The sequence below is a fragment of the Schistocerca americana genome, chromosome 4, assembly GCF_021461395.2.
Source record: "Schistocerca americana isolate TAMUIC-IGC-003095 chromosome 4, iqSchAmer2.1, whole genome shotgun sequence".
Taxonomy (NCBI): Eukaryota; Metazoa; Arthropoda; class Insecta; order Orthoptera; family Acrididae; genus Schistocerca; species Schistocerca americana.
In genome coordinates this window covers 487,740,924-487,765,963 of record NC_060122.1, presented here as the reverse complement: position 1 = coordinate 487,765,963, position 25,040 = coordinate 487,740,924, and the positions used below count along the sequence as shown (strand labels likewise).

The 25,040-nt window shown below is 44.0% G+C and overlaps 1 protein-coding gene across 1 annotated transcript in view; it reads right to left on the bottom strand.

The window, feature by feature from the left end:
• Positions 1-793: 793 nt before the first annotated feature.
• LOC124613891 overlaps positions 794-25,040 on the bottom strand; it is a 40,891-nt gene continuing 16,644 nt past the window's right edge. The window contains exons 3-4 of the mRNA XM_047142629.1: positions 7,514-7,756; positions 794-1,529 (exon numbers count right to left, since the gene is read on the bottom strand). Of these exons, the coding sequence (XP_046998585.1) occupies positions 1,369-1,529; positions 7,514-7,756 (404 nt within the window). The 3' untranslated portion in view covers positions 794-1,368. The remainder of the gene's footprint in view (positions 1,530-7,513; positions 7,757-25,040) is intronic.

Genomic DNA, 25,040 nt, shown 5'->3' with positions numbered 1-25,040 from the left:
TGTGTAAGTCTGAAATTTATTTGCACACAACACATAACATTACTAAAGGAGAAAAAAACATAATACTGTCTTATATTTTTGTTATAAATAAGCTGTGAAACTACAATCAGGCATACAGTAGGTTAAGACATACATAAACATACATTAATTATTACAAGTCTTTCTTAAAAAGTAAAGAGATGATATTGGTAACAAGATATGTTTCTATCATAATTTCACATTAAAGATAACACATTTGTACTTTTACTTGCAGCATAAGCTGCAAAATTATAAATAAGGACGTGTTAGTGCTATAACTAAAGTATACTTATACTACTTCCCACATAAATATGTTATTAAAAGAGCCAAAGATGGCCCCAGGAACATAACAGTTCATTCATGTTAGGTGACTTGTGCTGTCTTGCAGTTTTAAAGCAGTGAGCATGGAAAGGAAAGCAATGTTTATCAACAAAAGATCTGTCACCTAACATAAAACACGCTACATCTAATGGCCCAAAAAACTACTGAGGTTTGAAATGTTACTGTCTGTTACAAATAAGAACAGCATTTTATGTACTTTCCTCAGTAAAAATCAACAGTTTTCTTCCACCCAGAATATTTTATTGGAAGGCAAGAGTTTTATAAACTTATTTTGCTGGACGGTTCATGTTTTTACATTCATAGGTGAGTAAGGCACTGATATATCACTTAGTACTTCAATTTTATTATTATTATTATTTTGCCTAGAAACTATACTGAGTCAGACTGCACTAGGCACCGCTAATGTCAGATTGACTTTTTTATTTTTGACATGTGAGTAATGGATGAGAAAGGCACTTTCAAGTAGACGTTACACATTACATGTCAGAAACGGATCTTAGCAAGTTTTTATTGGATATGTGAGCTCATAATCTTACGATTGTAATTTTAAGAAACTACTCTGTGAGACAACGAAAACTGAGAAACACTATACAGTGAAGCCTAGTTTCTGATAGTAATGTGAGAATCTGAAAATTTTTATTTCAGAAAATAACGATGAAAATAAAATGTTTTAATAAGCAGAAATTCACACTGCTAAGGCATTTATTGCATTCAGTACTTTTGTAGCTACACATTGTGTAAAGTCTCTTCTGGTAACGGCAGGTAGAGACGGGGAAGGGAGGGGGCGATGCCGGCATGAGCAAATGATGGTAGTTGTCTCACGTTCTCAAGGTCATCCGTGTCTGTACAGTACAGGCAACGCGAGCGCTCCTACTGGAGGTTAGCTTCAGTCACATTCGACTCAGTCATGTGTCGATCACAAGGTTATTTTGATCGATCGGCAGCAGTTTCGATGTATCGCCCGCGCGCGGCAGCACTGGCGCGGCGTGCTGGCGCCACTGCGGCTCCTCAGAAGAGCGGCACCTCGCAGACGCCGTAGAGGCGGCGCGTCTTGCACGACAGCTCGGCCCAGTGCCCGTCGTCGCGCAACGCCCAGCAGTTCTTGTCCGTGGCGTTCCTCCAGTGTTGCGGCGCCGGCTTGAAGAAGCGGCGTTCCGACACAGAAGTACCTGCAAGTAGCCACACCATCAGTATAGCTAATGTCTCTCAGCTTTTCGCGGTACTGTCTACTAAACAGCTGACCACTAAAATTGCAACACTGAGAAGGTGGCATGCAGCAAATATCAAACTGGCATAAAATTGTACACTGATGAGCCAAAACATTATGAGCACCTGTTTAATAGTTTGTTTGTCCATATTTGGAACGAAATACACTGGTTCTGCATATCGGGGACCCAACGGTTTGTTGGTAGGTTTGTGTAGGTGTGTGGCATTAGACGTCTATGACCGATCATGTCCTTCGCTTAGATAACGGGCCGCTGATTTGTGTACTATCGATAGTGACCCAAGAAGAGTTCCATAGATTTTACATCAGGCGAATTTGGTCGCCGGGACATCAACGTGAATTCGCTATAATGCTCCTCAAACCACTGACTCCGAGACAGGGACAGTTATATGGCTGGAAGATGACATCGTCTTCAGGGAAGACAACAAGCATGAAGGGATGCAGATGGTTCGCAGCTGTCAGCTTGTCGTCGATTACTACCACGCAAGTGCATCAAGTCTCCCATTGTGTAACACTGCTCCCACCAGCCTGCGTCCATGGCGCGCTGCACGTTTCGAGCCGCCGTTCACCTCGTTGACGGCGTTTGTGAAGACAACCATCTGCCTAGTGCAGCAAAAGTGTGATTCACCAGAAGAGACGACAAGTTTTCTTTCATCGACGGTCGAATCACGATGTTCTCTGCCCAATGCAATCGTAGCTGACGATGTTGTTGGGTCAACATGTGAACACATAGGGGTGGTCTGCTGCAGAGCTCATTGTTCAACAATGTACGAGGTGCATTCAAGTTCTAAGGCCTCCGATTTTTTTTCTAATTAACTACTCACCCGAAATCGATCAAACTGGCGTTACTTCTCGATGTAATCACCCTGCAGACGTACACATTTTTCACAACACTGACGCCATGATTCCATGGCAGCGGAGAAGGTTCTTTAGGAGTCTGTTTTGACCACTGGAAAATCGCTGAGGCAATAGCAGCACGGCTGGTGAATGTGCGGCCACAGAGAGTGTCGTTCATTGTTGGAAAAAGCCAAAAGTCACTAGGAGCCAGGTCAGGTAAGTAGGGAGCATGAGGAATCACTTCAAAGCTGTAATCACGAAGAAACTGTTGCGTAACGTTACTCGATGTGAGGGTGCGTTGCCTTAGTGAAACAGCACACGCGCATGTCATCAGACCAGCTTGTGCAAGCCCGAGGTTGTCTCGGTTTGTTATCACACGATGTTCTGCCTTTATTAAACTGTCGCATCCACGAACGCACTTTCGACACATCCATAACTCCATCACCACATGTCTCCTTCAACTGTCGATGAATTTCAATTGGTTTCACACCACGCAAATTCAGAAAACGAATGATTGCACGCTGTTCAAGTAAGGAAAACGTCGCCATTTTAAGTATTTAAAACAGTTCTCATTCTCGCCGCTGGCGGCAAAATTCCATCTGCCATACGGTGCTGCCATCTCTGGGACATATTGACAATGAACACGGCCTCATTTTAAAACAATGTGCATGCTTCTATCTCTTTCCAGTCCAGAGAAAAAAAATCGGAGGCCTTAGAACCTGAATGCACCTCATATGGAGAACAGTCTGCTCTAAAACAATTGTGTGTGCACCAGCATTATGCTCTTTCAGTAGAGATGCCCCAGATCACCGTCTGTCCTATTTTACAGTGCAGACAAGCCTCCAAAGTCCACGTTTTGTGAAGAGCCGTGGACGTCCAAGCATTTAGCGACTAGTGGTAGTTTCAGTGTCCTTCTACCTCTTTCCATAGATGCTCACGACTTAGCACTTGAACATTCAAACAGTTCGCCGTTTTCGAGATAGTCGTTCACAGGCTCTGCATAAGAACAATCTGCCCTTTGTCAAAGTCGCTTATCTCAATGGATTTCCCCGTTTGCAGCCCATATCTTCGCTAGAATGACCCCGTCCATGTCTGCTACACTTGCATACTTTTGTTACAGCGGCACGCGTCCGCAACGCCACCAGGGTCATCCAACGTCGCAGTGGGCAGTGGTCGTAATGTTTGGCTTATCAGTGCATTACATGCCTGGATACGCAAATAACTTACATTTCTTCGCAACCACACAAAGTATTTACAGGGGTTGGACAAAAATATGAGAACACCGGGAGGAATGTGTGCTTGGGCATAAATGCAGCCTCTCGCCGAGCCTGCTGGTTGCGCTGTTGTATTTGACCACGAACGTGACTGTGCAATGCCCTTAATAAGTTTGAAGAGCCAGTCGTGGTCAGAACAGTGTTCTGTGTAGTTGTGGTGGATTATGTCGGACGTAAGTGAATTCGAACGTTGGCAAACTATTGGTGTTCGTATGGTGTGAGCTACCGTAACCAAGGTACCCGAAGTGTTTGATATTTCAAGAGGCTGCGTATCGAAGATTTGTACCACATACAGGAAAAGCGGAAAAACATCACCCGCTAAGTCACAACGCGGACTAAAATGCGTGTTGCGTGATGAGGATAGACGGTCATTGAAGAGGATTGTTACGAAAAATAACAGAATGATAGCTGCAAAAGTCACTGTAGAACTGAATGTTGCTTTCGCGAAACTGGTCAGCACCAAAACGACACGAAGGGAGTTCCAGAAGGAGCGAATTGCAATGCAAACTAGAATTCCGAAACCACTCATTAGTAATGCAAATTCCTGTAGCAGGAAAACGAAGTGCCAAAGCCACAAAACCTAGATAATGCAGCAATTGAAGAAAGTCGTTTAGTAAGATGAGTCTTGCTGTACACTGCTTCCAACTACTGGCCGCATTTATATCCCAAGAGTGAAACATGGCGAGGGTTCAGTGATGATTTGGACAATTATATTGTCGTATTCATCGGGATCTATGCACTCCGTCTTCAGGACACAAGTTGCCCATCTGGACCATCCGACCGCCGTGTCATCCTCAGTTGAGGATGCGGATAGGAGGGGCATGTGGTCAGCACACCACTCTCCCGGTCGTTATGATGGCTTTCTTTGACTGAAGCCGCTACTATTCGGTCGAGTAGCTCCTCAACTGTTCAACTGTGTGTGAAATCTTATGGGACTAAGCTTACACACTACTTAACATAAATTATCCTAAGGACAACTCACACAGCCATGCCCGAGGGAGGAATCGAACCTCTGCCGGGACCAGCCGCACTGTCCATGACTGCAGCGCCTTGGACCACTCGGCTAATCCCTCGCGGCAGCTCCTCAATTGGCATCACGAGGCTGAGTGCATCGTGAAAAATGGCAACAGCGAATGGCGGCTGGATGGTCACCCATCCAAGTGCCGGCCACGCCCGACAGCGCTTAACTTCGGTGATTCACTGCGGCAAGGCCGTTGCCTCGGGAGCTATGAGTACTCTCCAATGTCTATCACAGCCAAGTGTTATGTGAGCATTTTCGCTGATCAGGCCTATCTCATGGTACATTTTTTTTTCGCCGATTATGATGCTGTCTTACAAGACGACAGCTTGCATCGTCCAAGACTAGTTTAGCAAGCGCGACGATGAATTGTCGCGTCTCCCCTTGGTTCCACAGTCACCGGATTTGAATGCTTATTGTGTCCCTGTTGTCTGTTTTGGAGAGATGGGTGCATGATCACTACCCACCTCCGTCATCATTACCTAAACTTGCCACTATTTTGCAGAAAGAATGGTATACGTTTCCTTTGCAAGCCATACAGACTTGTACTGATTCATTCCAAGACGACTGGAAGCTGGTCTGAATGCCAACGGTTTTTCTACATTGTATTAGGCATGGTAATTGCTTTTGGCGTTTCCATATTTTTGTCCAGCCACTGTACATTCTGTATACAAGAAAAGATTACATAGCTGGTTTATCATTCCGAGATCACCCTTAGATGTTGGGAAGAAGATGGTGTTATGCCTGATGTAAAAGGGAGAAAGATCTGGCAATGAGCGTCGGAATTCGACAGCGGCAGATCTTGGCCTATCAAGACTCCGGTTTTTCTCACGTTGGTTGGGATCCGACGAATATAGAATCGGTGTGTTCAGTATGATCACACTCATCTCCATGAAGCATATAAAGTGCACCACACCACTATACTCTGTTCATCATTAAATTGTTCACGAACGCAAACTTTTTTTTCGGATATGTCCGAAAGAACAGATACCACTCATATGGATGTATATGCAACGTGAAGGCTTATATGATCATTCAGTGCAGAGCACTTTTCGCCTGAACTTAAGTGGGACTTCGCTTGATGTGAAGAGCAAAAAAGAGGAGAAAGGGTTATGGGACAATACTCTGGTAGTGTGCGGCAAATGGGAATTTGAATTCAGTGGGGTGGTGTGCTTGGGTAGTCCGTTCAGTTGCGTCTAACCACTGTGCCAAGGTGGTGTAGATGGTTAACCCATCTGCCTAGTAAGCAGGAGACCTGGGTTAGAATCTTGGCCATGGTACAAATTATAACTTGTCGCGAATGAAGTCTTTCATTGCTTGAATGCGGCAGAGATCGGTATTTCTTCTTTCTGGACGCGTGTTATTTATTTTCAGAAAAGTCCTAGCATATCTCGATATGGAGGCTTTTCGACTGTTGCCCTGGCAGGCATGCTCTCCATACCTCTCAGCCAGTGAAAACACCTGGTCATAGGTTCCTAAGAGACTGGAATGCCGCCACTTGGCAGTCTGCGCAATTGGTGAACAGGACCTGTGCCTCTCACCCAAGCTCATTTCAACTCGATACCCAGCCAGGTCACAGCCATTGTTGCTGCCAGAGCCAGCAGCTCCGTCTACTGAATTTCGCATCCTGTGTGCCCCCAAACCACTTACAAATTTAATCATGCTTTTTTCCTATTAAACTATATACACACAATAAACACAATATTTTGAAATATATTTCCACCATGTGCATGTTAATTACTCATTTATTGTCAATGAACAGTCAAATGGCAGAAATTTCTTTCGACAATTTCTTTATGACTGTGGTCCCCTGCAAAGGAAAGATAATTAATAAACAAAGTTTCGTTATTTGCTACCCTTCCCTGTGTTGCAATTTTAATGTCAAACTTAATTACATTGCACCGGTGTTCCAAAACATATGCTATGAGTTTGACTTTGTACCTGCTGAGGACTGAACAATTTTTTTTATAAAAAATACAGAGTAAATATAAACTGAATCAGTCATTTCTAAGAGGTCTTATCTCACAGTTTTTGGTAAAAGTATTTTATTGTAGGGATGGGTGACTTGTGTTGTGATAAAGAGGTCTGTCTCTGGTAGCTTTTGTTGATGCAGGATGCCAATAATATTTTTAATTATTTCTGAACTGCTCCTTCACCTGGAGAACGGGCAATTCAGCAGGGAATAATGATTGTAAACTGTCCTAAAAGAACAAATGTTCAGTTTACATGGTGTATATGGAAGAAATTTTTGATTTTCACAGATGGTGACCAAATTTCTAGAAGAAACGCAGACCTCCGTGGAAGCTAAAGAAAGAGAAGCCCAATCAAAAGTATCCTTTCAGTCTTGTTTGTTATTCAGAATTCAGGTACAACTCTGTTGATGCAAACATGATGATGCGTTAATGCACATCGTTAAACCAAATTTTGCAGAACACTGAATTGGGACCACTCTACAAAACTGGTGCGCAAAATTAATTTTTAAAAACATTTGATTTGTACGGCGACTCAAACTGATGTTTGATGTTGACAATGAGTGTAGCATAGAATGAGGCGATGGGGAGTATTTGTTTGGCCTGACTTCATTTACAAAACAAAACTGTAAATGTCCACCGAAACACAAGAGACTCCTAGGAGAGACATCCTGTGTTTCTCTGACATGTAAACTACCCAGTAAGTACAGCCACATAAAAGGTCTGCGTGATCATGTTGGCCAGTTCAAATGCTAAATTCTGGATTACTTAGCAATGCCTAGCGTATTTTCTTTTTTTTAAATTTAAGCTGCGCGAAAGACACACGTACCATCACTGTGCGTGGGGTCTCCCTCGCGGCCGTAGACGTCACGCAAGCCGATCCAGGCGTACTGCGCGCCTGCCTGACGCAGCAGCGACGCGGCGTATTCGTTGAGCGCCGGCGACGTCAGCGCCGCCAGGCGGCCGCCCTGCAACTCGCACAGCCGGTCGGCGCCCGCGTAGTCGGCCTGCTGTGACACCACCTTCATGCAGGAGCCGGAGTTGGGCTCGTGGGAGAAGCCGTCACCGCGCACTGCAACAAAACGTCGACACCTCTTACGCTCTGCCTGGACAAGGAGACGATTATAAAGTACGAGAGGTGATCATGAAGTTATTATTATCACTTCAAAAAAGATAAATTACATAATTAATTTTTAGTTTGCATGCCGGTCCATGTCTGCCGTCCTGAAAAATAACGAACGAATACCCGTACCGTAGCATGGCACTAGACGAGTCAAAACAAAACAATGCAGTCGATTGATAAAGGGAAGTCATGACATATGAACGTTGCCTATCCTACAGTCTGACAAGGGAACGCCCCATCGCACCCTATCAGATTTAGTGGCGTGATGGCCCATTGGATAACCCGTTAAAAACTGAGCTCAGATCATGAAAACAGGAAGAAGATGTACTGAACTGTGAAAAAAGAAGCAAAATAGAAATAGTGAACTATCCAAGGTCAATACATGCAACTTCGAGCAAACTGAAGACACCCAGCGTCGTTGTTCTGTGGATACGGTGTTGGACTGCTAAGTGTATGAGATCTGTGTTCAAAACTCCCTTGTGGCCCCATTTTTTTTCCACAAACTTATGAACTGTCCGTCCGGTCATTGATGCGTGTGTTCTCTTTCTATAGTCTTTATAACAGGAAGGAACAGGAGCTAGGAGAGAATAACAGAGAGGATAAAGAAGATGAGGCCAGCCTTCTGCATGACGAGAGAGATATACAATAAAAAGAATATATCCACAGAGGCAAAGATAAGCCACTACAAGGCAACGGTGAGGAATGCAATATTGCATGCTGCTGAGACGATGACACTAGGAAGAAATGGGGCAGAACAACTAGAGAAAGAACAGAGAAAAATATTAGGTCCCAAAAGAGGTGGAGAGAGGTGGATGCGAAGACCTGGGGAAGAATTGTACCAGAACATGAGAACAATATCCGGGGAAGTCAGACTCAAAAGGTCAAGGTTTTCTGGACATGTAGTTAGGATGAGTATGGACAGAATGACGAAGAGAGTGTAGGAAACAACACGGAGGAGAAGGGGAAAGACAAGAATCAAGTGGTTGTTGAACTTCGGAAGGACTGGTTGGAATTGGGGATCAAGGTCGAAGGAAAGCTACATTGGTGGAACAAATATACACCAACAAATGTGCCGGAGATCAATGGCAGAGAAGAATACAGGAAAAGATTAGACCAGTGGAGCAGACAGGAGAAACGGAAACTGAAAATCTCGGAAGAAGAGCGGGAGAGAAGAAGAGAAAGAACGAAGAGGTTCTGGGAGAAGAAGAGGAAAATGCAGTCCACGAAGGGGCTACCCGTGGTCCTACAGAGGCCGTAACGCAAGAAGAAGAAGAAGTTACAGAATATTAGTCATGTGGTAAGAATATATTACCGTCGTAAGTAAATGTGACGAATAGCGAGAGCAGGCGAAATGCCGTGTAGACCTGTCGCAGAAATGAAATCATCAGATAAACGGGTGAGAATTATTTTTCAACAAAGGAACTCAAGAGTCAAAACTTGAAAAACGTTAAAAACATATGTTTTGATAGAGCACAAGGAAAACTGTATGATTATGAAGCTTGCGTTCATTTGTTGCAGCTTATGTGACGAACTATTATGTTTTCATCATTTCTTTGTAACTGATCACATTCAGTTTCATAGGAACACCTAAATCTGGCAAGGAGGCATATCTCATTCATTCACCAGGCGTACAAGTTAGATGCGTCGATAAGAGATTCCTATCATATGACACACCTACTGTCTCCAATGTCTTATATGCCACACCAGACGTGTTTTCCGGTGGAGGATTCGGTTGACATGTCGCCTTGTCATTAAACGTTTGGGGTTCCATTTCGAGAGTCACTTCCTTTCGGCTGCTAATAGAGTAGTTGTGCGAAACCAATTTACATTACAGGTCCCTTCCGCTGCTGCAAACGGACGTACAACCACGACACAAACATACAAATTTGAATACAGCGAACAGACTCGTCAGTGACGAACGGGCTGTTCATAATTTGTGGAAGGAAAGGCAAGAGAGGTTTTGAACACTGATCTTGTGCGTCGCAGTCCAATACCGTAACCATAAAACCACAACGTCATGGCGCGTCTACTTAGCTTGATGTTGCACATATAGACTTTGGTCTGTTCACTGTTTCTGTTTTGTTTCTTTTTGCACAGTTAAACACACCTTCTTCCTGTTTTCATCCTTGATCTGCGTTCGGATTTTCACGGGCTTGTCCAGTGGGCTATCTTACCACTAAATCCTGGGGCGGGGGGGGGGGGGGATGATGAGGGGTTGCCTTGTTAGCAACGACAGTACCGGTGCATGTATCCCACTGTCAGAGGTGTCAGAACGGTTTTCGAGCAATTCGCTGATTCATTCGTTTCTGTTACAGGGTCCCTTACCTCAAACTGACCTTACCTCAAACTGATACCTTTATCCTTCTAAAATGTTTATAATATCATCATATAACACTCTGTATATATAAACATTCATGTACAGCAGCCGGTGCCTGTAACTTTGTCTGTAGCGTCGGTGGATGGCGTTTCCAGATATGGGTTCGCATGTAAAACTTGCTCAACTAAGTCCTCTCTACAACCTCTAGAAGTGTGTAACATGAACTGTGAAACACCCTGTATATTACTAAGAGATTATCCTGGAACCCAGACCGAGTGAGGTGGCGCGGTGGTTAGCACACTGGACTCGCATTCGGGAGGACGACGGTTCAAACCCGCGTTCAGTTTTCCGTCATTTCCCTAAATCGCTTCAGGCAAATACCGGGATGGTTCCTTTGAAAGGGCACGGCCGATTTCCTTCCCCATCCTTCCCTAATCCGAACGCTCCGTCTTTAATGATCTCGTTGTCGAAGGAACGTTAAACATTAATCTCCTCCTGGAACACAGAAGCAAAGAAAGTTGCAGGTTGCCTATCCAGCGGCTCCCAGGGGCAACAAAAATTTGCTATTCAACATATCGCGGTAATTATTAACGGATTTAAAAATTTAAATATTGTAATATTCTCATCAAGAGATATAAATTTACGTTAAAACTTTAACACAACAACACGAGTATTGTTTTGTCGCAGCATAACTGTCTGCAAGCAAATACCCGGACTTAATTCATCCAGTATTTGAGAATGAGGGACTTTGCGACTTCCAACAAACTTTCACATAATTTCAAACACCCCACAAAATGATGAGAGGAAAAAGTTTATCACTTACTACATTTACACTGCTCTTGCAATAAACTTTAGCATTACACGTGACGTTTTAATTTGTTACTTCTTTAGTAACGACTTTATTCGCAACAGCCGGCCGCTGTGGCCGAGCGGTTCTAGAAGAATCAGTCCGGAACCGCGCTGCTGCTACGGTCGCAGGTTCGAATCCTACCTCGGGCATGGATGTGTGTCATGCCCTTAGGTTACTCAGATTTAAGTAGTTCTAGGTCTAGGGGACTGATGGATGACCTCAGATGTTAAGTCCTATAGCGCTTAGAGCCATTTGAACCATATCCGCAACACAGTCTGCAGACGTTTTCCACATATACCCTTGAAGCGCCTACAAAATTAGATCATTGAACGACTCAAGGTTCAGGAGATATGACTTCATAAACATTTAGATGTGTGAAAACTAGCTTAAAATTATTCAAACCGCATTCATGCAGGGTTTCATAATGAGATCGCTTAGCGACTTCCAGCACATTTTTAGCATCATTTCAAATCTTTTACAAAAGTTTCTCTCGTGTACATGCTTAGCGTCTTATATTTAACACATTAACTCATCTGTAAAGTAATGAGACGTTTGAAAACGTTTTATGCACGGGACTTGGATTGTTTAAGAGAACTGAGTGTTTACTGGTATATCTCGTTATACGGAACCACGATGGCGTGTCTGCAGTGGGCGGAAGTTTCACAGAAATGCGCCGCGATGAGATCGGAGAAAACGAACCGCAGACGCGGATGCTGGCGTAAAATCGCCGCATTGGCGCCTAGTTGTAGGCCGGCGGGCTTTCCCTCTGCAGCAGCTGCTGCTGCCGGAGACGCCGACTACCACTCTCGCCGCGGAAGCAGCCGTCGTCTCCAGCGCTGCGCAGAGCGGGTAGTTCCACGCTAGCGTTATTTCAGGCAGAAACCAAGTATGCGAGCAGAGCTATATAATGCATTGTCGTGATAATGCAATAATCATCGGTTCTAGACTCTTCCTCTACTCTACGCAGTACACAGTGCTGTAAAAGTGTCCATATCCTTCCGCAGTTAATGTTTTCTTAACAGCATTGAGGGGTCACATACTAACTGTGAAAAACACTTGCACACGGTTACACCACATCCTCCGTACTTCAATGTTGGCACTACGCATAAGGGCGCCTAATGTTTTCCAGGAATCTTAACCGTACAATCGGATTGCTACAGGCTATAGCGTGATCCATAACTCCAGGTCACTCGTTTCCAGTCGTCCACTGTCCAGCGGCGTTTCTCTTTACACCACCTCAAACGTCGTTTAGCACTGCCTACAGGAATGTGTGAATTATGAGCAGCTGCTCGACAACTGTACCCCATTCGTTTTTAACTACGCGCTGTCACTGGGCCATCAGAACTAAATGGTTCAATTGGCTCTAAGCACTATGGGACTTAACATCTGAGGTCATCAGTCCCCTAGACCTAGAACTACCTAAACCTAACTATCCTAAGGACATCACACATATCCATGGCCGAGGCAGGATTCGAATCTGCGACCGTAGCAGCTGCTTGGTTCCGGACTGAAGCGCCTAGAACCGCTCGACCACAGCGGCCGGCGCCGTCAGGACTGCTGGTGGCTCTTTGGAACTTACTACAAGTCGTTCCTTCCTCTTATTTTATGCGAGCTTCTACAAACACCCTCCACTAACCTCAACCGACAGTCTCTGTCTGGCAGTACATGGGCTCTGCCTGATCGTGGTTTAGCTGTGGTTATACCTTTACGTTTTCGCTTCACTGGGCATCTGTAGAAGGGATGAAGTGTACTCAGCTGACATGCAGTGAGTGATCCATGTTCGAAGTCACTGACCGACACATTCTGTTAGTACTTCACTAGTGACAGCATAATTCTCCCCGTCTCATTTCATACTGTTGGGTCCGCCACTCGTGACATCTAGTGGTCAATTCCGCAGTTACGTAGGGTATCCGGGTACTTTTGATCATGTAGTGTTTTTGTGTGCAGCATACTAGCTGTCAGTTGTGAACTGCACGAGGACGACGTGAATGAAGGTACGCAGTTTACAGAAATCTTTCAAATTGATGTTGTGATAACAACGCAGTAGAAATGCACGGTTATGTTCTATGCAGATTCCCCTACTATCAGCAGTTTACTGTAGATCGCTGAAGCAACGTATTGTACCTAACGACTGGAAAAAAGCATAGGTCTTTACCGTTTCGATGAAGGGTCGTAGGTCAGATGCAAATAATTATAGGCCTATATCGTTGACGTCAGTCTGTTGTAGAATTCTGGAACATGTTTTACCCACATGTATTATGACGTCTTTTGAGAATGAAAATCTCCTTCATAAAAATCAACACTGATTCCGCAACCTGAGATCCTGTGAAACTCAGCTCTCTCTGTTCCTCCATGTAGACCTAGGTCTACATCTACATGGATACTCTGCAAATCACATTTAAGTGCCTGGCAGAGGGTTCATCGAACCATCTTCACAATTCTCTATTATTCTAATCTTGTATAGCGCGCAGAAAGAATGAACACCTATATCTTTCCGTTCGATCTCTGATTTCCCTTATTTTATCGTGGTGATCGTTTCTACCTGTGTATGTTGGTGTCAACAAAATATTTTCGCATTCGGAGGACAAAGTTGGTGATTGGAATTTCGTGAGAAGATTCCGTCGCAACGAAAAACGTCTTTCTTTTAATGATGTCCAGCCCAAATCCTGTATCATTTCAGTGACACTCTCTCACATATTTCGCGATAATACAAAACGTGCTGCCATTCTTTGAACTTTTTCGATGTACTCCGTCAGTCCTATCTGGTAAGGACTCCATCCCGCGCAGCAGTATTCTGAAGGGACGGACAAGCTTAATGTAGGCAGTCTCCTTAGTAGATCTGTTACATTCTCTAAGTGTCCTGCCAATAAAACGCAGTCTTCAGTTAGCCTTCGCCACAAAATTTTCTGTGTTCCTTCCAATTTCATTTATTCGTAATTGTAATTCCTGGGTATTTAGTTGAATTTACGGCCGTAATATTTGACTGATTATCGTGTAACCGAAGATCCACAGAGCTGTAGACAACGGCGCTCAGGCTATGCCGTCTTCCTTAACTTCACGAAGGTGTTTGACACTAACCCGCACTGCCGTTTACGAGCTTACCAGGTTTGCGACTGCATTCAAGGCTTCCTTGCAGATAGAACTCAACAAGTCGCTCTTAACGGATCAAAATCGACAGATATAAAGTTGATTCGGGTGGTACCCCAGGAGAGTGTGATAGCGTCGTTACTGTTTACAATGTACATAAATGATCTAGTAGAATGGATCGGGAGCTCTGTGAAACTGTCCGCAGACGATGCGGTTGTGTATTAGAAGGTAGCAACGCCAAAAGACATTATCGACTTGCAAAATGACCTACAGAGGATTAATGAATGGTGCAAGGACTGGCAGGCGATCCTGCACGTGAATAATTGTCACATATTGCGCATGCATAGGAAACGAAATCCACTACTGTACATTATTAATGACAAACTACTGGAAATAGCAGCTACCGTAAAACATCTGGAGTAACTATCCAGAGTGGCAACATAAAACAAATAGTAGGAAAAGCAGATGCCAGACTGAGATTCATAAGAAGAACCTTAAGGAAATGTAATTCATAAATGAAAGAAGTGGCTTACAAGACCTTGTTAGACCGATTCTTGAGTACTGTTCATCAATATGGGATTTTTACCAGGTTGGACTGATAGAAAAGATAGAGAAGATCCAGCGAAGAGCAGTGCGTTTCGTTGCGGGATCTTTCAGTCAGCGTGAGAGCATCATAGAGATGTTCATCAAATTCTAGTGGCAGATGATACAAGAGAGGCGTTGTGTACCACAGTGAGGTTTTCTACTGAAATGTCGAGGGAATACTTTGCGGGAAGAGTCGGGCAACATATTACTTCCTCCCACGTACATCTCACGAAATAATCGTAAGGAGAAAATTCGAGACATTAGAGCCGATACAGACTCTTACCGCGCCATCGTGAATGGAAAAGGGTAGACGGGATCAGTTAGTGGTACCAGAAGTACCACTTGCGACGCGCCCTTAGGTGGCGTGTGGAGTAGAGCTGTTGATAAAATATCACTATATCGGAATTTTCTTCCAAAAAAATAACGATATACAGGGTGTTACAAAAAGGTACGGCCAAACTTTCTGGAGACATTCCTCACACAGAAAGAAAGAAAATATGTTATGTGGATGTGTGTCCGGAAACGCTTACTTTCGATGTTAGAGCTCATTTTACTACTTCTCTTCAAATATTAATCATGGAATGGAAACACACAGCAACAGAACGTACACCGAGCGAGGTGGCGCAGTGGTTAGACACTGGACTCGCATTCGGGAGGACGACGGTTCAATCCCGCGTCCGGCCATCCTGATTTAGGTTTTCCGTGATTTCCCTAAATCGCTCCAGGCAAATGCCGGGATGGTTCCTTTCAAAGGGCACGGCCGACTTCCTTCCCCGTCCTTCCCTAATCCGATGAGACCGATGACCTCGCTGTCTGGTCTCCTTCCCCCAAAAACCACCACCACAACAGAACGTACCAGCGTGACTTCAAACACTTTGTTACAGGAAATGTTCAAAATGTCCTCCGTTAGCGAGGATACATGCATCCACCCTCCGTCGCATGGAATCCCTGATGCGCTGATGTAGCCCCGGAGAATGGCGTATTGTATCACAGCCGTCCACAATACGAGCACGAAGAGTCTCTACGTTTGGTACCGGGGTTGCGTAGTCAAGAGCTTTCAAATGCCCCCATGAATGAAAGTCAAGAGGGTTGAGGTCAGGAGAGCTTGGAGGCAATGGAATTGGTCCGCCTCTATCAATCCATCGGTCACCGAATCTGTTGTTGAGAAGCATACGAACACGTCGACTGAAATGTGCAGGAGCTCCATCGTGCATTAACCACATGTTGTGTCGTACTTGCAAAGGCACATGTTCTAGCAGCACAGGTGGAGTATCCCGTATGAAATCATGACAACGTGCTCCATTGAACGTAGGTGGAAGAACATGGGGCTCAATCAAGACATCACCAACAATGCCTGCCCAAACGTTCACATAAAATCTGTGTTGACGACGTGATTGCACAATTGCGTCCGGATTCTCGTCAGCCCACACATGTTGATTGTGAAAATTTACAATTTGATCATCAGAATCGAGGAAGTACAGTACATACTGACGATACCAAAATGAGCTCTAACATGGAAATTAAGCGTTTCCAGACACATGTCCACATAACATCTTGTCTTTATTTGTGTGTGAAGAATGTTTCCTGAAAGTTTGGCCGTAGCTTTTTGTAACACACTGTATATCGGCATTAGTTTTTGCCTTGATACGTCGATACCGAAATGACCATATCGAGTGCAGACTTTTATTTTACGTTTTTTTCGCAATTCTCTTTAAATGTGTGAAACTGTCATTTTGAAATTGCAGTAGAACATAATTTAACCTTCACTGTGTGAAGGAGTCTTACTACTTTTTGAGCTGTCATCACACCCAGTCTTACTCTTTGACTGTGTGAAGCAAGTGTAGGTGGTACAAAGAAGAAGTCCGAATGCACTGGGAGGTGGCGATGTGAATGGAATAACAAGATTTCCGATGTAAAGAAATAACACACCAGCTGCATCGAAAAAAAAAAAAAACAGTTGCTGAAAAAGATGCCACAATCTCAACGAAAAGATTGATTTTCGCGGTGGGCGGAGACGTGTGAGGGAATATGCTGACGTCATTTGCGCTCGGCGCTAACAACAGAAACTGGAACGTTTAACTTCTCAGCGCAATTTTGACACTCCAGCTGATAGATCGCTGGCGTTTGCTGAAATGAACAAACAGGGAAGTCGACTTGAAATGTTCCAGACAGATCCGCTATGTGACGAAACCGAACGGCGGACCCATCAGACATGAAGTTACCATTGTTAGCAAAGTGATCAGCGCCAAGTGTGAGCGAGCATCGCTTTCCTTTCAATTCTTGCTCTAAGAGGGATAAGCAGGCAACTACCCTGTTGATGTACAGAATACCTAATAACAAATCAGTACTTAAATGTACAACTCTAAAACTGGTGGTATAGTTACAATGTGCAGCCGATATTTTTATAGTCCAAAACGGCGATGGTTCATATACCGATATATCGATATATTTCTCGATATACCGTGGACCGGCAATGACGTTTGTAAAATATCGATATATCGTGTTCCCAATATTTTTAATAGTATCAACAGTCCAAGTGCGGAATATTAATGTAGCTATTGTGCTATCATAGATCGATACCAGCCCCAACAGCGTCTTGCTGTTGGCAATGGAAATGCACAGATGCCGACAGCAGTCGCGCTGTGGCCTGCGGCTCTGATTACGAGCGCCATCTTCCACCGTGATGCGGGATGGCGGGCGGCAGCTGCACGGCCAGTCTCAGTCGCAGTCTTCGACAGTCTTCAGTCTTAGTCAGCCTTCGGCAGTTCGCTCGTGCATTAGTAGCCGAAGGAGGAGCTCACGCTGCACGAGGCTCTTTAGTGCTGTCTGTTCTTTTGTAGAGTTTGTTTGCAACGCTTGAAGAAAGCTAGTAGTTAAGTAAAACTTCTGTTTACATTTATATTTACATCTACATTTATACTCCGCAAGCCACCCAACGGTGTGTGGCGGAGGGCGCTTTACGTGCCGCTGTCATTACCTCCCTTTCCTGTTCCAGTCGCGTATGGTTCGCGGGAAGAACGACTGTCGGAAAGCCTCCGTGAGCGCTCGAATCTCTCTAATTTTACATTCGTGATCTCCTCTGGAGTTATAGGTAGGGAGAAGTAATATATTCGATACCTCATCCAGAAACGCACCCTCTCGAAACTTGGACAACAAGCTACACCGCGATGCAGAGCGCCTCTCTTGCAGAGTCTGCCACTTGAGTTTGCTAAACATCTCCGTAACGCTATCACGCTTGCCAAATAACCCTGTGACGAAACGCGCCGCTCTTCTTTGGATCTTCTCTATCTCCTCTGTCAACCCGACCTTGTACGGATCCCACACTGATGAGCAATACTCAAGTATAGGTCGAACGAGTGTTTTGTAAGCCACCTCCTTTGTTGATGGACTACATTTTCTAAGGACTCTCCCAATGAATCTCCACCTGGCACCCGCCTTACCAACAATTACTTTTATATGATCATGCCACTTCAAATCGTTCCGCACGCATACTCCCAGATATTTTACAGAAGTAACTGCTACCAGTGTTTGTTCCGCTATCATATAATCATACAATAAAGGATCCTTCTTTCTATGTATTCGCAATACATTACACTTGTCTATGTTAAGGGTCAGTTGCCACTCCCTGCACCAAGTACCTATCTGCTGCAGATCTTCCTGCATTTCGCTGCAGTTTTCTAATGCTGCAACTTCTCTGTATACTAAAGCGACATGTTCACTAACAATTTCTGGTCCTGACAAGTTTCCCTACAACGACAGCTGCTGCACCACCCTACAGCCCAGCTCTCCTTAGCGCTGTGCGAGGTAGTACACAACAGTAGCTGCAGGTGTGCAGCCGCTGGACGGGGAGTTTGTAGCGAATGTGAAAATTGGCGAGTCGGCAGCAGCGGAGCGGGCGTCCGCCTCCGGCGCGGTAATCGCGAATACGGGGTGGAAACCGGGGCGGCGCCGCGTGGAGAAACGGCCGCCGCGGAACGCCGGGCAGCCTCGCGTCGCCTTCCGGAGGAGCAGCGGACGGTCGCCGGTCACGGTCGGGCGGGCAGGCGCCGTGGCGCAACCCGCGGCGCAGCGGCGCGCTCCACTGGACGCGGCTCTGACGCCGTTGGGCAATCTCCTGGTTAACGAACCTTCCAGGGCCCTAGGAGCCGCCGCTCTGCCCGCCTCGTACGGCCCCTTCAGCTCATCCGATACGGGTTCTCAGCGGCTTCTTACCATTTTTTCATTCCTTTTTCTTTTGCCTTTCTCCCGCGCCTAGACCGGTTCGGCATAGTTATCGGGGGATTTTCTCGAGCTGCGACATGGTCGCAAATTGAACAGTGACCCGAAAATAGAATAAATTTCCTTCACTTAACATCAACGGTCACAAATTTTTATATCATAAGACTACTGGTTCGGTAATGACCATTTTCAGATCTGCAGCAAAATACGGGAAAAACATAAATACAGATTGTCTACGGCTTAAAACAATAAAATAGACCATGATGAAAAGCATTACTAACATACGTGTGGATTTGTACCCTTTAAATACACTACTGGCCAATAAAATTGCTACACCAAGAAGAAATGCAGATGATAAACGGGTATTCATTGGACAAATATGTTATACCAGAACTGACATGTGATTACTTTTTCACGCAATTTGGCTGCATAGATTCTGAGAAATCAGTAGCCAGAACAACCACGTCTGGCCGTAATAACGGCCTTGATACGCCTGGGCATTGAGTGAAACAGAGCTTGGATAGCGTGTACAGGTACAGCTGCCCATGCAGCTTCAACACGATACCACAGTTCATCAAGAGTAGTGACTGCCGTATTAAGACGACACAGTTGCTCGGCCACCATTGACCAGACGTTTTCAATTGGTGAGAGATCTGGAGAATGTGCTGACCAGGGCAGCAGTCGAACATTTTCTGTATACAGATAGGCCCGTACAGGACCTGCAACACGTGGTCGTGCATTATCCTGCTGAAATGTAGAGTTTCGCAGGCATCGAATGAAGGGTAGAGCCACAAGTCGTAACACAACTGAAATGTAACGTCAGCTGTTCAAAGTGCCGTCAATGCGAACAAGAGGTGACCGAGACGCGTAACCGATGGCACCCCATACCATCACGCCGGGTGATACGCCAGTATGGCGATGACGAATACACGCTTCCAATGTGCGTTCACCGCGATGTCGCCAAGTACGGATGCGACCATCATGATGCTGTAAACAGAACCTGTATTCATCCGAAAAAATGACGTTTTGCCATTCGTGCAACCAGGTTCGTCCTGTCTGCGATGCAGCGTCAAGAGTAACCGCAGCCATGGTCTCTGAGCTGACAGTCCATGCTGCTGCAAACGTCGTCGAACTGTTCGTGCAGATGGTTGTTGTCTTGCAAACGTCCCCATCTGTTGACTCAGGCATCGAGACGTGGCTGCACGATCCGTTACAGCCATGCGGATAAGATGCCTGCCATCTCGACTGCTAGTGATACGATGCCATTGGGATCCAGCACGGCGTTCCGTTTTACCCTCCTGAACCCATCGATTCGATATTCTGCTAACTGTTATTGGGTCTCGACCAACGCGAGCAGCAATGCCGCAATACGATAAACCGCAATCGCAATAAGCTACAATTCGACCTTTATCAAAGTCGGAAACGTGATGGTACGCATTTCTCCTCCTTAGACCAAGCATCACAACAACGTTTCACCAGGCAACCCCGGTCAACTGCTATTTGTGTATGAGAATTCGGTTGGAAACTTTTCACATGTCAGCACGTTGTATGTGTCGTCAATGGCGCCAACCTTGTGTGAATGCTCTGAAAAGCTAATCATTTGCATATCACAGCATCTTCTTCCTGTCGGTTAAATTTCGCGTCTGTAGCACGTCATCTTCGTGGTGTAGCAATTTTAGTGGCCAATAGTGTAGAATAAATTTCCTTCACTTCACGTCTACGGTCACAAATTTTTATATCGTAAGACCACTGGTTTCTATAATGACCATCTGCAGCAAAATACGGGAAAAACATAAATACAACTAGCAGTTTGTCTACAGCTTAAAACAATAAAATAGACTATGATGAAAAGCATTACTGACATATATGTGCATCTGTGCACTTTAATAAAGATGGTGCATAGCTGTTTCATAAAAACATGTCCAAACGTACTGGAGCCATAGTGGGCTCGTCAAATGCTTTTCTCTTGCTATGCTCGTATCTGTATTAGTAAACGGCTAACCCGCTTCGTAGTCCACGGTGCACAGTTCCATATGCAGGTTACCTATCTAACGGCTTCCAGTGGTAACAAAAATATAATTTTTAGTATTACATATTATTATTGACCGAATTTAGAGTCATGTCACGTTCTGCTCGTCAAGAGATGTAATATTACATTAACGGTTCATCACAGTTAGATGAGTATTACAGTTAGAAACTGAGTACGTGTCTTTAGGCAGCACGTAATCCGAACTACATTCATCCAGCAGTTGAGACTGAGAGCATTTAGCGACTAGCAACAAATTATACATTTCATTTCAAGCCTTTACGAAATTATTTCTCACTGACACCTCCTACACAATTATGAAAGGACTAATTTTGTTGTTCAGCATCAGGCATAATGTTTTAATTTATTATTTGTTACTACTAACTCTGGCTCTGAGCACTATGAGACTTAACATCTGAGGTCATCAGTCCCGTGGAACTTAGAACTACTTAAACCTAACTAACCTAAGGACATCACACACATCCATGCCCGAGGCAGGATTCAAACCTACGACCGTAGCTGTCGTGCGGTTCCGGACTGAGGAGCCTAGGACTTCTCAGCCACCTTGGTCGGCCTACTAACTCTATAGAGAACCCATCTTCCAGACAGTATCCACATATATCAATGAACGCATGTGCAAAATTATATCATTATACGACGCATAGTTTACGAGTTAAGATGTCATGTAATGAGATGCCCGAAAAAATTATCTTTTCCTTAAAACCGAGCGCAAATTATCCAGACTATGTTTGTTAATGAGAGCACTGAGTGACTTCCAACAAACGTTCAACACAATTTCAAATATTTTCTAAACTTTTTCTCGCTTATATGTTTAAAAGTCAAAAACTGAACGCATTAACTCATTTGTGAAGTTATTAGATGTTTGAAGCTGTGTTATACATGGGAGTTCGAGTCTTTAAAGATTCGGGGGGCGTGGGTTTACAGATAATTTCGTAGTCTATTTCAGATTATCAAAGCGAAGTTGATTATGACACCCAATAACAAACTCTTTCACCTCAACAAAAATTCATATGTAGTGAATTTAGTTTTATTACTCTAGCTGAGACAGATTTATGGCAACAGCACGAATTTTCTGATTGCTTGCTGGTTCTATTCATTCGTTACAACACTTCCGAAACGGTATTTAATAGATCTCTTGTAAGAAATCCATATTTCGAATGCTGAAACCACTTTAATACTTGTTAAAAAAATCTCACCAATACCATGAGCTGCACGTAAAATATTTAATTTGGCAGACCGCTATTCGTGCCCAGGGACTCTCATCAGTGGTATCTGATCCAGAGGACAAACAAACAATTATATACAGGGGGAGCCAGTCAAAATGGCCACGGCGGGCAGAGGGCCCATTGGGGTTCTTGGAGCTATAAGATGCTGGAATGATGCGGGAAATTCCTTAACTCCCTGGAGAGCCCAACCACCCCACAAAATCCAACCTATTTTCTCTCAAAACCCTCAGAGTTTTAATGATTTTTGTATATTTAAGTTGTCCTGATGTAACGTAAGCGGTCAGTTCGTGCATTTATTGTGGGGAGGGAATTTGACTTGTTTCTGTTTAGTTCAATTGTGTTAAAGTGTCACACCTTGACTCCATAATCCTACTTTATTTATTGAAATTCTGGCCATGCTATCAGGGGGTATACAAGTTTTGTATAATGGCGTCAATGCGGGAAAAGTTGCCAGCTTGGTGGTGGCTTCTGGCCACTTTACCAGCCAAGCACCAACTGGTTACTTAGCAGGTAGCAAATAAAGAAAGAGAAGAAAAAAGTACTAAAAAGAAGTAAAAATGGAAAGCAGCCGAAGAGATGAAAGGCAGTAAAAAGAAAAAGGCGAAGTGCAGGAACCCCATCCTCGGAAGAGCTTCTTTTTGACGACAACGATGAAAAAAGAGAATGCATACACTGCGAAAAAAAATTTCAAATTCTTGACCAGAAGTGCAGTACAAGTTAAATGCGGGTCGTCCTCTCTCTGGGGCCACGAACTCTGCACAGTAGTTGAGGAACACAGTTTGACTTTTATTTGTGAAAAGTGGAAACAATTTAACTCGAATCATAATTTACAATAAAATGTATTTATTTCATTGTTGAAACAATTTTTTACCCCTTATTTTTAAGTTTAATAGTAAGTGGCCATTTTGCTTCTTTGTGCAAACTGAATTGTTTAAAGTACTTAATTTGATCCAAAGTTACTTACACTCTGTGATATTTAAGTTACTTACACTCTGTGATATTTTGCTTCAGTTGTAGCAGATTATAATCACTTATATCGTTCTATTACTTCTCAGCTTAAAAAAAATGTGAATGCCTTAGCCTATCGATTTCGCCCAGCTCTCCCATAGCTATATCTACAACATAATAATATTTCTAAGCATAATATGAGACGCGCTGAAGCATTACTGCATTTCTTGTCATGCTGAAATCCAAGCCAAATTAGATGAGGAAAAGCTACATTTCAAAAAGTTTGCGTTTTAAATACATTTGTTCTGAAGCAGGTGAAGGCTCGTACCTACAAATTCACACATATGTGGTGTCTGTTCTAGCAAAAAAATGGTTCAAATGGCTCTAAGTACTAAGGGGCTTAACATCTGAGGTCATCAGTCCCCTAGACTTCGAACTACTTAAACCTAAGTAACCTAAGGATATCACACACATCCATGTCGAGGCAGGATTCGAGCCTGCGACCGTAGCAGCAGCGTGGTTCCGGACTGAAGCGCCTAAAACCGCTCGACCACGGCGGCCTGCTTCTATTCTAGCAGCCACTATGAATTAGTGTGTGGATAAGTTGAGAATTTGAATCTGACGCGTGGCGTGCTAGGGTAATAGCTGCAATGACCATTGTGTCTGGATGCTTTTGTGGTCAGAGCATCTGCCTAGTGAACAGGAGACCCGGATTCGAATCCCGGTCCGGAACAAATTTTCAACTTTCCCTGTTGATTTAAATCTATGCCCACTTGCAGCCAGTGTCTGTAATTCCTTTGTGTCTTTACTCATTCACAGTCATTTAGCAAATGGTTCGTTTTCGGACCTTTGTTTACTGGAATATTTATGCTTTTGTTATGGTATACTTTCTGTCGACTAAGTTTTAGCTGTTAATTACGATACACTCCGTTAAGATAATAAAGTAGTAAAATATCACATTGCTTCAGCTTCGTTAGATTAACACCAGTATAGTAGATCCTCGTAACCTTTTCGATTCGTTACATCTTTCTCAACTGTAGGATTAATATTACAGTGTCATTTGGAAATATAACGAACAATACAGTATATTACGGGAAACACTTCCGAACTGTGTTCTACTGAATTTTGGAATCAGAATGTTTGTTCTGAGGTTGCTACTACGACATTCTAGAATCTCGATTTGAGGTATCACCGGCGTGCCTCTCCTTGCAGAGGCTGGGTCATGCGTCTATTGAGATCTAGAAGAGATGTCATTCAAGTAGCTGCTGGGAGCAGGACGTACAAAAAGTGCCACTGCACTTTCTCCGCGACTCAGAAAACCGGCACGCATTCCTCTGCGCTTACCGCTTAGCGCTAGCGGTCTCGTTATATGTTTCGTACCACCAGTAACCTTTTAGTAGCATTGCCACTTCCACTAGTTACGCCATAAGTAAGAGAAAACACAAAGCCGAAACACTCAGTTTTCACTTTTCCTAAACCGCATTTACGGTGATTTGCTACCAGAACTTTTGTAATATGATAGTATGAGAACATGTCAGTAAGAATCGGACGGATGTCGTCACCGATAACTTAGTGATATTTTTAAATGTTGTCGTCGTCTTACGTGCGGACACAAGTTATATGTCTGTTTCGTCTTCACAAAGTTTTTGTCCATCGTTTCCTTGGTCGACTTATATCTCTCCTTTCTTTCGGACTGTGATTCAAGATTGTCCCTGCTAGGCTTCCACCTCTTTTCTGTTTTCAGCTCTCTCTGTGTTTAACTATTTCCTTATTAGCAGGATGTAAATTAGTACTCATTTCGAACATCTTGATTCTGTATTAAATCTCTTCTTGTGCAGCCCTTCACTCTCCTCATGAAGCTCTGTCTGTCCTTGTATTTTTCTGTCGTCTTTCTTTTTACTTATATAATTCCCGATCCTATACAGCAGTAATTGTTTCACCAAAGTTTCATCAAA